Source organism: Diprion similis, chromosome 9 (assembly GCF_021155765.1).
Source record: "Diprion similis isolate iyDipSimi1 chromosome 9, iyDipSimi1.1, whole genome shotgun sequence".
NCBI lineage: Eukaryota > Metazoa > Arthropoda > Insecta > Hymenoptera > Diprionidae > Diprion > Diprion similis.
The window spans coordinates 6,980,902-6,992,688 of NC_060113.1; the positions used below are offsets into that span (position 1 = coordinate 6,980,902).

At 37.3% G+C, this 11,787-nt stretch overlaps 3 protein-coding genes across 6 annotated transcripts; 2 read left to right on the top strand and 1 right to left on the bottom strand.

Annotated features, from left to right (window-relative positions):
• The first annotated feature begins 1,354 nt into the window (after window positions 1-1,354).
• LOC124410269 (pre-mRNA-splicing factor ATP-dependent RNA helicase PRP16) lies at window positions 1,355-7,905 on the top strand. 4 transcript variants are annotated; one of them, XM_046888498.1, is made up of 8 exons: window positions 1,355-2,203; window positions 2,392-2,624; window positions 2,784-3,067; window positions 3,229-3,839; window positions 3,975-4,118; window positions 5,770-6,682; window positions 6,748-7,423; window positions 7,537-7,905. In XM_046888498.1, the coding sequence occupies exons 1-8, from the start codon at window positions 1,724-1,726 to the stop codon at window positions 7,616-7,618; spliced, it is 3,423 nt and encodes a 1,140-aa protein (XP_046744454.1). In that variant the 5' UTR covers window positions 1,355-1,723; the 3' UTR covers window positions 7,619-7,905. The 4 variants fall into 4 exon arrangements, with proteins under 4 accessions (XP_046744454.1, XP_046744455.1, XP_046744456.1 ...); XM_046888499.1 differs by lacking the exon at window positions 7,537-7,905 and having other exon boundaries at window positions 6,748-7,028; window positions 7,111-7,332; XM_046888500.1 differs by lacking the exons at window positions 1,355-2,203; window positions 2,392-2,624 and having other exon boundaries at window positions 2,934-3,067; window positions 3,249-3,839.
• On the bottom strand, window positions 4,435-5,654 carry LOC124410270. Its single transcript, XM_046888503.1, has 2 exons — window positions 5,309-5,654; window positions 4,435-4,998 (listed from the first exon to the last, which is right to left on the bottom strand). The coding sequence occupies exons 1-2, from the start codon at window positions 5,577-5,579 to the stop codon at window positions 4,595-4,597; spliced, it is 675 nt and encodes a 224-aa protein (XP_046744459.1). The 5' UTR covers window positions 5,580-5,654; the 3' UTR covers window positions 4,435-4,594.
• Window positions 7,906-8,603: 698 nt separating the features above from the next.
• On the top strand, window positions 8,604-11,254 carry LOC124410610 (RNA-splicing ligase RtcB homolog). Its single transcript, XM_046889104.1, has 11 exons — window positions 8,604-8,622; window positions 8,760-8,860; window positions 8,946-9,141; window positions 9,263-9,393; window positions 9,504-9,630; window positions 9,721-9,827; window positions 9,912-10,071; window positions 10,257-10,432; window positions 10,515-10,649; window positions 10,734-10,898; window positions 11,019-11,254. The coding sequence occupies exons 2-11, from the start codon at window positions 8,765-8,767 to the stop codon at window positions 11,244-11,246; spliced, it is 1,521 nt and encodes a 506-aa protein (XP_046745060.1). The 5' UTR covers window positions 8,604-8,622; window positions 8,760-8,764; the 3' UTR covers window positions 11,247-11,254.
• Window positions 11,255-11,787: the final 533 nt, after the last annotated feature.

An 11,787-nucleotide genomic window follows, 5' to 3' on the forward strand; every position in this document is an offset into this window, starting at 1 on the left:
TACCGTCTCATATTTCAGTGGGTATCATTGAATTCGATTTCAAACTCCCTTCAGGTTTTAATAACCTTTGAAATCCTGGCAGTTAAACCGTATTTTCGTTTGTTCGTTTCTAATACTGAACACTGAAAAAACAATTACTCAAATAACATTGTGCATGGGAATTCCAAAGGTTAGACAAAAAAAAAAAAAAAAAAAAAAAAACAATTCTACAGCTGACCCAATTATAAGTCGGTATATTTAAGTGATCGAACTTGATAATTGTCACAATAGGCTCAACAAATTACCAATTGGCTGGTAAACTATAGCATTAAACGTTTAGTACGGCTGAACCTGCTGCAGCTGCTTCTAATTGACGATATTATGTGTACTGATGTTTCACTCACGCCTGTCGAATACTCCACCAGCTGCGGGGACTATTCAGTTAGGTTTTACGTCTATTTACTCGTCATCGCCGAAAATAAATTCATGGACAGATAAGATTTCACAAATTACAAATAAAAAACGGCTGACCTAATATTTGACGATGAATATAAAGGTGAATTGGAATTAAGCAACTGTGACGCAGTTTCAGAGGTATGTACAGGATGATTGATTCTAATTCATTGTGAAATGCTATGATTCGAAAGTTTAGCAAAATTGAATTAAAAAACAAAACTTCTCTTTTTTTTATTCTATGCCTTATTCAGTCCTTTGAAATTCTGATTCAATCGGAACTTTAAAAAATGAATTCCAGCAAAATGAGCATATTGATTTTCATTAATTTAGGCAATAACTCGAACTATATTTCAAGGCTCTAAAATTAAAAACCATTAACATTTTCAGATGCGTTTAACCAATTTTTTTTTCACCTGCTATATAACAGAACTGCATAATATTAGAATACTCTGGAGTAATGAGGGTACAGGCTTTAAACCACTTGCTCTTATATTTTTAATCATCGGCAACTAACATTATATTTTGAATATTATTCGAAATGAAACTGAGGTCGGTAAAATCAAAAGTGTTGATAAAGATCGCCTTTTATCAGAAGCAACATGGAAAATGGAGATGAACTTTGAACTTTTTGTAAGCTCTGTGTACAAAATTAGAGTGCATTTCTAAAACCTGAGGTTTTTTTTACACATCATTAATTTTCTTGAATCTTACACAAAACATGTTTATCTGGCGAATTTGACTCTATTTGGAAACTACATTTATTGTCAAGATTCGTGTGATTTGTGCCGGAAAGTTGACCACCAAGCATGCATAGATGCTGCCACACATCATCGATCGGCATTCGGATTTGGAGAGCAGCGCCACCACGTGACCGAACTTAGAACTACTGTAATTATTTAATTCGCATAAAACTTTGTTGTGTTTTAACTGTGCGTCGAGAATACGTGATGGATAAAACGTTTCTTGACAAGATTTGTCTCGATAAAACTTCAGTATTAACGTGCGGTCGTAATTTGATAAGCACTAAACAACTCAACTGCGATTATTTAAACACATTTTAAGATCGATATTGTGAAAAACGCGGTTTTTAATCACGGCGACAACCGAAGCTAACCTTATTCTCATTTTTATAAGAAAAAGAACGCCACTGTGTTTTGTGTTTCTGTTTACTTAACCCACACGACTTAACTATTTACAGCCATTTTGTGTCGCTAACTTTTATTTTGCTAGTGTAATGCTTCCTTTTGTGAACAATAATTTTAAATAAGTATCTACTTTCTTTGTCAAAATGTCAGAGGATCCGGATCCCGAGCTGTACAGGTTAGAAGGTGAATCAAATCAAACTGGAGGTTTGATCATTCGTAAAAAGGCTTCGGATCACACCTTCAAGAAACCGCAAACGTCTGTATTAGGATTAGACAAATTAGCAGAGCGTAAGCGGAGAGAAAATTCGCAAGAACCTGGCAGCGCCAGGTCTAGTCCTAGCACTAGCCAATCGCCGGACCACAACCCCGATCCTAAGGAACGCAAGTACCGCCTTCACGAAGAAGAAACTCCAACTCATACTGGTGGAGTCAATTCAGAAGCACGACGAAGATTGGAAGACAGATTAAGTCGTCAAAAAATAGATGCTCAAGATCGATTGTATAGGGAGAGACGTAGGAAGGATAGGGAACGTGACAGAGATAGAAGTCGAAGCAGAGACAGCGTGCGCCAAACGCCGATGAGATTTAAAGATGAACCTCAAACGCCAAAATTCAGAACAAAGGTAAGCAGTGAAATCTATTATCAATGTTTAAATCCAGGAAAAACTAAACTTATGAAAATATTACTTATTCCAAATGCATATCCATGATTACCTTCTCTAAATACCTTTTATTTAAGATTTATAGTAGTCTCCGCTTTTATGAAAGTTTGATTACGATTGATATGACGCTCTGGAATTTTAATCTTCAGGATTCAACTTCTCGGAGTAATTGGGACGACGACGATGATTTTGAACCAAGAAAATCAACATGGGATCATCCAACACCAAAACTTTATGGATCCAAAGATCCAAAAGATAGTGTTAGAAGCGAATGGACGCCTTCGTATAAGTATAACTCTTGGATCAAAGAGCGCAAAGCATCTGGAGCTACTCCGATGACCGATGGAGAAGAAAGAGAAATGTGGGAAGAAGAACAGAGAAGGTATATCAAACTTGACTAGAATAAATTTGCTTATTCTTCTGTTTTTAGCTAACAGAAAATATTATGATTTTGGTTCCAACAATGATCACTCTTATTTATGAGATTGAACGAAAATTATCACCGTCACTCTAATTTTTTCTTAATCCGTGTGAATTTTAGACTGGATCGGGAATGGTATGCCTTAGATGACGGAGAAAATCGTCCATTTGCTGACGTCTCCGAAGAGTATGCACAAAAAAAGGAAATGGAGATGGAAGCAAAGCGTGAGAGACGAGTGTCAGCTCAGCAGCGACAAATAAATAAGGACAACGAACTATGGGAGCGCAACAGAATGTTGACTTCGGGCGTAGTAAGTTCCCTGGAACATGACGACGATCCTGATGACGAAGGAGAAGCCAGAGTTCATCTTTTAGTTCACAACGTAGTGCCACCTTTCCTAGATGGTGAGAAACAATATTTTTAAACCATGTTCTATTCATCACAAAGTTTTGAATAAAAATTTTCAGTTCTTACTTGATCAAGTTTGCTAAAACCTTATTTATCTCGTTTAAATAACCTTTAAGAACAAGAAACTCTTACGAGGAAATGATATGAGATTGATTAGGTCGCATCGTGTTCACAAAGCAGCCCGAGCCAGTGGTACCGGTCCGAGATCCAAGTTCAGACATGGCTGTGGTTGCACGAAAAGGATCAGCACTCGTACGGGCCTACAGGGAGCAGAAAGAACGGCGTAGAGCACAGCGTAAGCATTGGGAATTAGCAGGCACAGCAATTGGAAACATTATGGGAGTAAGCGGTCCTGATGGCAAGCCGGCAGCTGAAGGGGATCAACAAGGTCAAGATACTGACTTCAAAGCAGGGCAGAAGTACGCTCGTCACATTAACACTGGCGAAAGCTCCGGCGATTTTAAGCATAAGACAATTCAGAATCAGCGAAGAAGTCTACCCGTCTTTGCAGTGAGACAGGAGCTGTTGAATGTTATCAGAGAAAATAGCGTTGTCGTCATAGTTGGAGAAACTGGTAGCGGAAAAACTACTCAGCTGACACAATACCTGCATGAAGATGGCTACAGCCGTTACGGTATCATAGGTTGCACTCAACCTCGCAGAGTTGCAGCTATGTCTGTAGCTAAACGAGTATCCGATGAAATGGCTACACCATTGGGGGAAAAAGTTGGCTACGCAATTCGTTTTGAAGATTGTACTTCAAAAGAGGTGAGCACTGAAGATTTTGTTAAGCTTGGAAATTTTCTGGGAACATTCTGCAATGATGCCATCTAATGTGTAACAGAATTCTTCATAATACTTGTACCATTTGAATTTTTATTGGGAAACTTTTCGCTCTAACAGACTGTCATCAAGTACATGACCGATGGGATTCTTCTACGAGAGAGTTTAAGAGAAGGTGATTTGGACCGATATAGCGTCGTTATCATGGATGAAGCTCACGAAAGATCTCTGTCCACTGATGTACTATTTGGACTACTGAGAGAGGTCAGGTGCTATTTTTTTTTACGTTTTATTTCTCCTGTTGTTGTTTGGCTAGTTCAGACAATCCTAATCCAAGATATTGTTAAACTTGATTACAAATTCACTTCAAGCTCAATGTAACAAAATATGGCATGATTTATGTCATCGATAACAAACTTGGTATCTTCAAAAATGAACGTTGCTATCTTAAACGTCATGATTATGTCAGATTAGGTAGTTCAACATTATAATATTATCACAGTGGCTTATAATCTATGAATTGCACGGGAATCGAAATAAAAGAATTAAAACGAACAATGTATGGTAACATTGAATATTTATTTAGAAATTTATTCAACTTTTAGGCGAGGCAACATATTTCTTCAATATAAAAATTTCCACTCACTTTTCTTCACATTGTTACAGTAACAGTTACACAAAGAATTACTAATCATTTTGTTTGACAATATTAACAATGTTATAAATGAGCAGATATCATTCTATACCCGGTATTTACCGGCAGAATGATGTCGTTGCTGCTTAGAAAGATAAAGCAGAGCTCCTGCGCTTGCAGAAACGCTTCCCCAACATATTACAGCATTCTGCATCTCTCTTCTTTTGCAAATTTCTTTATCAGGTACGGAATGACCATAACGACACCAGCGAACAAAAGACCGACTCGCTGTCCATTTGAAAGAGCTTTTTGAAGCACAGTTTATTCGTTCAATGATTATTGACGAGGCATTAGGTCTTTCTTTTGAATCATCTGTATTGTTTATTCGAATTTCTGTATCATCAGCCCAAAAACTTTGCAAAGTACTAAATATTATTCCTCGACCTTTATTCTGACACTTCTTGTTTGCGTTGATAAGGTGTACCACCATTGCTTCCTTTTTTTCCCCAGCTACCTCAGAGAATTCAAATATTTATTCATGGTAACTATAATTCACAGATCATGTATAGTAATTAACACTGGGTTCTGGATAATGTAACAAATATAAAGTATTGAAGCACTTTGAGATGAAAAGTTTGTTTGTTAATAGGAACTATTCATTCGAAACTCATGAAATGATTACTCACAATCCAATTCACGTAGTTTCACTTATCTCATTGACATGATAAATTGAGTGAACCTTTTACTTTGTCTATATATTTTACTGACACTAGATTATTGTTGTTGAATAATTGAATAAAAACTTTAATCAAGTACATACCGGGTCGCTCCATCCATAGAACAATGCCATATTCCACAGTGGCTGCTATATCTTTATTAACGTTTCGTCCGTTATTTTTGTTTGTAGCACGTAGCTCGAGTATGTAACCAGAATCGAGTACATTTTCAAATAAGTTATATTCTTTTTTCGTAAACCAACGAGAATCTCTCAATGGAAATAGTCTTGTACTTTCTAATGGTTTTCCACGGTATCCACTGCATCCATTGCCTTTATTCCCCAATAGTAACAACTTAAAGAGCCGAGCTGCCATTGATTATAATTTAAGGCTTGAGTCACAATAACAAAGAGTGTAATGGGTAAAGTACGATTCAGCCGTGCTATCTAATCTATATTGCAAATTGTCTAAGGCAATAATCTTGAATCACATTTTCCTTTTTTACTGGTCTATTCACGATTTGCGATTACGTTATCAGATTATTAATCATCAATGTATATTACAGGTGGTGGCACGTAGGCACGATTTGAAGCTTATAGTAACATCAGCAACTATGGACTCGACAAAATTCTCAGCATTCTTTGGCAACGCAGCTACTTTTGCAATTCCTGGTCGTACTTTCCCAGTTGAAATAATCCATGCCAAGAACTCAGTCGAGGATTATGTCGATGCCGCAGTTAAACAAGTCTTGCAAATTCATCTTCAACCCCGAAGTGGAGATATTCTGGTATTCATGCCTGGACAAGAAGATATCGAAGTGACATGCGAGGCTCTCAAAGAACGTCTCGGGGAAATTGATTCTGCACCTCCACTCTCTATACTTCCAATCTATTCCCAATTACCATCCGATCTTCAAGCTAAAATATTTCAACGAGCAGAAGGGGGCTTTCGTAAATGCGTTGTGGCAACAAATATCGCAGAAACCTCCCTAACTGTGGATGGCATTGTATTTGTCGTTGACTCAGGGTACTGCAAACTAAAAGTCTATAATCCAAGAATAGGTATGGATGCGCTACAGGTATATCCTGTCTCAAGAGCGAATGCTGATCAAAGAGCAGGTCGAGCTGGACGTACAGGACCAGGACATTGCTATCGCCTTTATACCCGCCGTCAGTATATGGACGAGTTACTTCTTACCGGAGTACCAGAAATTCAGAGAACCAATTTAGCCAACACGGTCCTCCTTCTGAAATCTCTTGGGGTGCAGGATCTACTTGCTTTTCACTTCATGGACCCTCCTCCTCAGGATAATATCCTCAATTCTCTATATCAGTTGTGGATCTTAAGTGCTCTGGATCATACAGGACGCCTTACTCCACTCGGACGGCAGATGGCCGAATTTCCTCTGGATCCTCCACAATGTCAAATGCTTATCGTTGCCTCTCAGCTTGGCTGCACCGCTGATATTCTCATTATAGGTATGAAATATGGGACTCCTTAGCTCCATTCGATATTTAATTATTTATCATTTATATTTTTGCAGTTTCAATGCTCTCCGTACCATCGATCTTCTACAGACCAAAGGGACGAGAGGAAGATTCAGACTCTGCTAGAGAAAAGTTCCAGGTACCAGAATCTGATCACTTGACATTCTTGAATGTGTACAACCAGTGGAAATCCAATGGCTATTCAACCTCTTGGTGTAACGACCACTTTATACATGGTAAAGCAATGCGAAAAGTGAGAGAAGTGCGTCAACAACTAGAAGAGATACTTAAGCAACAAAAAATAGAAGTTGTAAGCTGTGGCACAGACTGGGATGTGGTGAGGAAATGTATTTGTTCAGCATATTTCCATCAAGCTGCACGTCTCAAAGGTATAGGAGAGTACGTTAACTGTCGTACAGGAATGCCTTGTCATCTTCATCCTACGTCAGCCTTGTTCGGTATGGGATTCACCCCTGACTACGTTGTTTATCACGAGCTAGTAATGACTGCCAAAGAATACATGCAGTGCGTTACCGCTGTCGATGGTCACTGGCTAGCCGAGCTTGGCCCAATGTTCTTTAGTGTCAAAGAGACAGGGCGTAGTGGCAGAGCCAAGCGACAACAAGCACTTCAGCATCTTCATGAAATGGAAGGGCAAATGAAGGTCGCTGAGGAAGAGATGCGACTACGAGCGCAAGAGCAGCTTGAAAAGGAACAAGCTGCAGTGAGGAAGTAAGAAAGTTATCATACTAAAATTAGATTGAAATAAAAACCTTGATTTTTGCACCCGAAATTGAGTCAAGAATTAAAGTGTCAATACAAAATAAAATTATTTTTTTCCCCAGGAAAGAGATTTTAACTCCTGGTGTAAGAGAACCTGGCACACCAGTAAGTTATCGGAAAACTCCTGGCCGATTCGGATTGTGATTGATTATAAATTTGCAAGTACTATACAGTATGTTTTGCACGTAATGACTCATATCTTGCAATTAGATATTTTAAGTAAATATTAAGGAACACGAATCCATTTCTGAAAAATTTGTATATATGGACCAGATTTCACATGTATCACGTTTGCTGGCTTCCGTTTACAATGCTTTTTCTGAATTCTACTCTATTATACCTAGGTGTAGCATATAGTTTCATTCAAATATCATAGTACGTAAGCGATTGTAATGAATGTATGAATTAAAATATCACCGGGCAATGCTAGAGGGAACAAATGAAGTACAAAATTATTTTGCAATCCAATACTTTCATAGGACGAAATTGAAATACAGTGAGAGTCATTTTAGTGTACGTTTAACTGATAAAAATAAAAAAGTAAATCAGCCTATTTGATCACTGATTAAGATTTCTAATTGGGAAGATGTGTTATTCAGCCTCGCAGAGATTTTCATTATATCATAATAGTCTCCCTGATTATAATCATTTCTGGGTGCTTGTTCTGTACCTTGGCCACCCCGAGAATGCATTCGCAGAGCGGCAAAGTTACAGAATATTCACCCTGGTCTACGGGCTGAAGTCCTTGGATTTAAGCCAACGGAATCTACGCATATACTTATAGAGATTCAAATATTCAAGAATGATAATTCTCGTTTTAAGCTTTTGTACTACTTTATTGGACAATGAACTGTATCGAAAATCAAAGGAGTGTGATGGTTGTTTTTTAAAGTAAATTCAGTTGATGTAGATCGTGAGATTGTGTGCGTTGTGTGTGATACGGCTTCCGTCGATAAAGAAGATATCGGAATTCTCCCGTAAATACCAAGTTCAACTACACGCGTAATATAACCAACAGAAATCTAACCTCGAAACCGGGATTACTTGCTAGCACTTAACAGACATTTGTGATCAGAAGAATTGAAAATTATTTAGAAGTAGCTTCAAAGTTCGAAGATCTAGATTTGGAAGAGGCACGTAATTGAGAAGTAAGTAATCATATCTTTAAAAAAACTGTCAAAACTGGTTTTGAGCAATTGTCAGCCTTCGAACCAAACAGAAAGGAATCGAAGCTATACTAATTTTTAATATAGATTACAATTGCTTATTTTCTTAATCTTTCAAGGAAACATGGTCGTCCGTCAGTACCAGGAAGAATTGAAGTATTTAGAAAAAATCAATGACTACTGCTGGAGAATCAAAAAGGGGTTTCAGCCAAATATGAATGTGAGAGCACAGCAATGCAATAAATATTCTGATTTCGTATTTTACACTATTTTCAAAATCAAATTTTACTCCAACACGAATCAAGGTCGAAGGTATATTTTATGTGAACAATACCCTGGAACGTCTAATGCTAGAAGAATTACGCAATTCCTGCCGACCTGGTATGGTTGGTGGATTTCTACCAGGAGTAAAGCAAATCGCCAATGTGGCAGCTTTACCTGGCATTGTAGGGAGATCCGTTGGATTACCAGATGTTCATTCCGGATATGGATTTGCCATCGGTAATCCATAATATTTATTTCAATTTATGTTCACTATTTATTCATGAATTTTGACTTTGGTTTTACATTACGTTAAATTAATTATCTGATATAACGATTGAAATTTTCTTATTTACCTTAGGCAATATGGCGGCGTTCGACATGGATGATCCCAAATCAATAGTATCCCCTGGAGGTGTAGGATTTGACATAAACTGTGGCGTAAGGCTCCTTAGGACTAATTTATTCGAAAAGGATGTCCAGCCCATAAAAGTGCGTCAAATAATTACATCATTTTGCTAATTGAATAATCTCAAAGATTATTTCAATGTATGTAATTGTCTCATCAGAATTAGAATTGAGTAAATAATTATATTTTTCAGGAACAACTAGCTCAAAGCATGTTTGATCACATACCTGTTGGTGTCGGATCAAAAGGAATCATACCCATGAATGCCAGAGATTTGGAAGAGGCCTTAGAAATGGGAATGGATTGGTCTCTTCGCGAAGGTTTCTTCCCCGAAATACATATTTCATTTTGTGATAGTTCGTAAGTAAAAAACTGTATACTTATTCGATTAATATTTTTTTTTTATCCAGGCTATATTTGGGCAGAGGATAAAGAGCACTGCGAGGAATACGGTCGCATGCTCAATGCAGATCCTTCAAAAGTGTCGATGAGAGCTAAAAAACGTGGTCTTCCGCAGGTATGACACATGATATTGATCAGTGTGATATCACGTTTCTGAAAATAACACTTTGTAACATTTGTACCAAATACTGGTTTACAGTTGGGCACGTTAGGTGCAGGAAATCATTATGCGGAAATCCAAGTGGTTGAGGAAATCTATGATAAATGGGCTGCTAGCAAAATGGGTATTGAAGATAAAGGGCAAGTTTGTGTCATGATTCATTCTGGCAGCAGAGGATTTGGACATCAAGTTGCTACTGGTAAATTCTTGTTTATTTTGGTTGATAAATATCACTAACTTGATGTAATTAATTGCTGTTCGAAAACTATTTTCTTAGAATTCATTTAGTCAAATGACGTTCCCTCATTTTTGAGGTAACCATTACGTACGTAAGTATTTTATCAAAACATGTGAGAAAATATTTCATGTCCATATAATTGATAGACGCTCTTGTGCAAATGGAGAAGGCTATGAAGCGTGATAACATTGAAACAAACGATAGGCAACTGGCATGTGCACATATCCATTCAACTGAGGGACAAGACTATTTAAAGTCAATGGCTGCGGCAGCTAATTTTGCTTGGGTTAATCGTAGTTCTATGACGTTTCTCAGTAGACAGGTGTGTATTCACAATTTGCATACTAGCATAAATGCCGTCTGCGATGCATTATTTAGACTCCTAATGATAAGTAAATTTTCAGGCGTTCGCAAAACAGTTTCACATGTCCCCTGATGACTTGGACATGCATGTGATTTATGATGTATCCCACAACATTGCCAAAGTTGAAGAACACATCGTCGACGGCAAACAGAAAACTTTACTAGTTCATAGAAAGGTAATATTAATCGACATTTATACCGAAGTAAAAGCGACACTTTCATGCCATTGTCGTGTTATATGTGTTAACATGTTTTATTAGGGTTCAACGCGCGCTTTTCCACCTCACCATCCGCTCATTCCAGTTGATTATCAGTTGACGGGACAACCTGTGTTGATCGGAGGTACCATGGGGACGTGTAGTTATGTTCTCACAGGAACTGAAGAAGGCATGAAAGAAACTTTTGGTTCAACATGTCACGGAGCTGTGAGTTTTTCCACAAATTCTCGGGCAATGAGTTAATTTTTTATGTTTAGATTATTATTATTTTAAAATATCAGCAGAGTGTAGCGATGTACGGTACCAACGTTATCTCACCATTTCCAGGGTCGGGCATTATCGCGTGCAAAGGCACGAAGAAACTTGGATTATAAAGATGTATTGGCCAAACTGGAACAATCTGGGATATCGATTAGGGTTGCATCACCGAATTTGGTCATGGAGGAGGCTCCTGAATCTTACAAAAATGTGACTGACGTAGTTAACACATGTCATGCCGCTGGAATATCTCGGAAATGTATTAAACTGAGGCCTATTGCTGTTATAAAAGGGTAAATTCACAGTAGAACAAAATTGGAAAACCCGAATTTTGTGAAATTGTGATGGACATGATAATCTTGAAATATTTTGCCAATGCATTTAATTAAAGCGTAACCCTGTTATAGAAGGGTTGGTTTATTGTCAATAATAAAAACAAACCGCAAATTTAATGCTACTTAACTGTGATATTTTCTTAATTTATATTGATTATAATTTATTTGATCCATTTTTACTGACAGTTATTACAGTTCTAAATGAAAACAGCAGTAGGTGATGTTTATTATTGGGTTAAATTTATAATTAATTCAAGTATAACTTCTTCATCTAATGCAACCCGTTAAAGCGTTGTTAGTTTTTACAAATATGTAATCATTAAGATGCTTACTAAAACCAATTGCATTGAAAATTAAAAAAAAAACAAGTGGTTATTTTGTCTGACCTTGAGGGCTAGCTTAAGAATTATTCGCTCCGATACGCTTAGAGGCCATAAAAATAAATAAATAAAATTTTTAATTTTTTCTATGATGTCAAAATTTAAGAATCTTGAAAGCAAAAT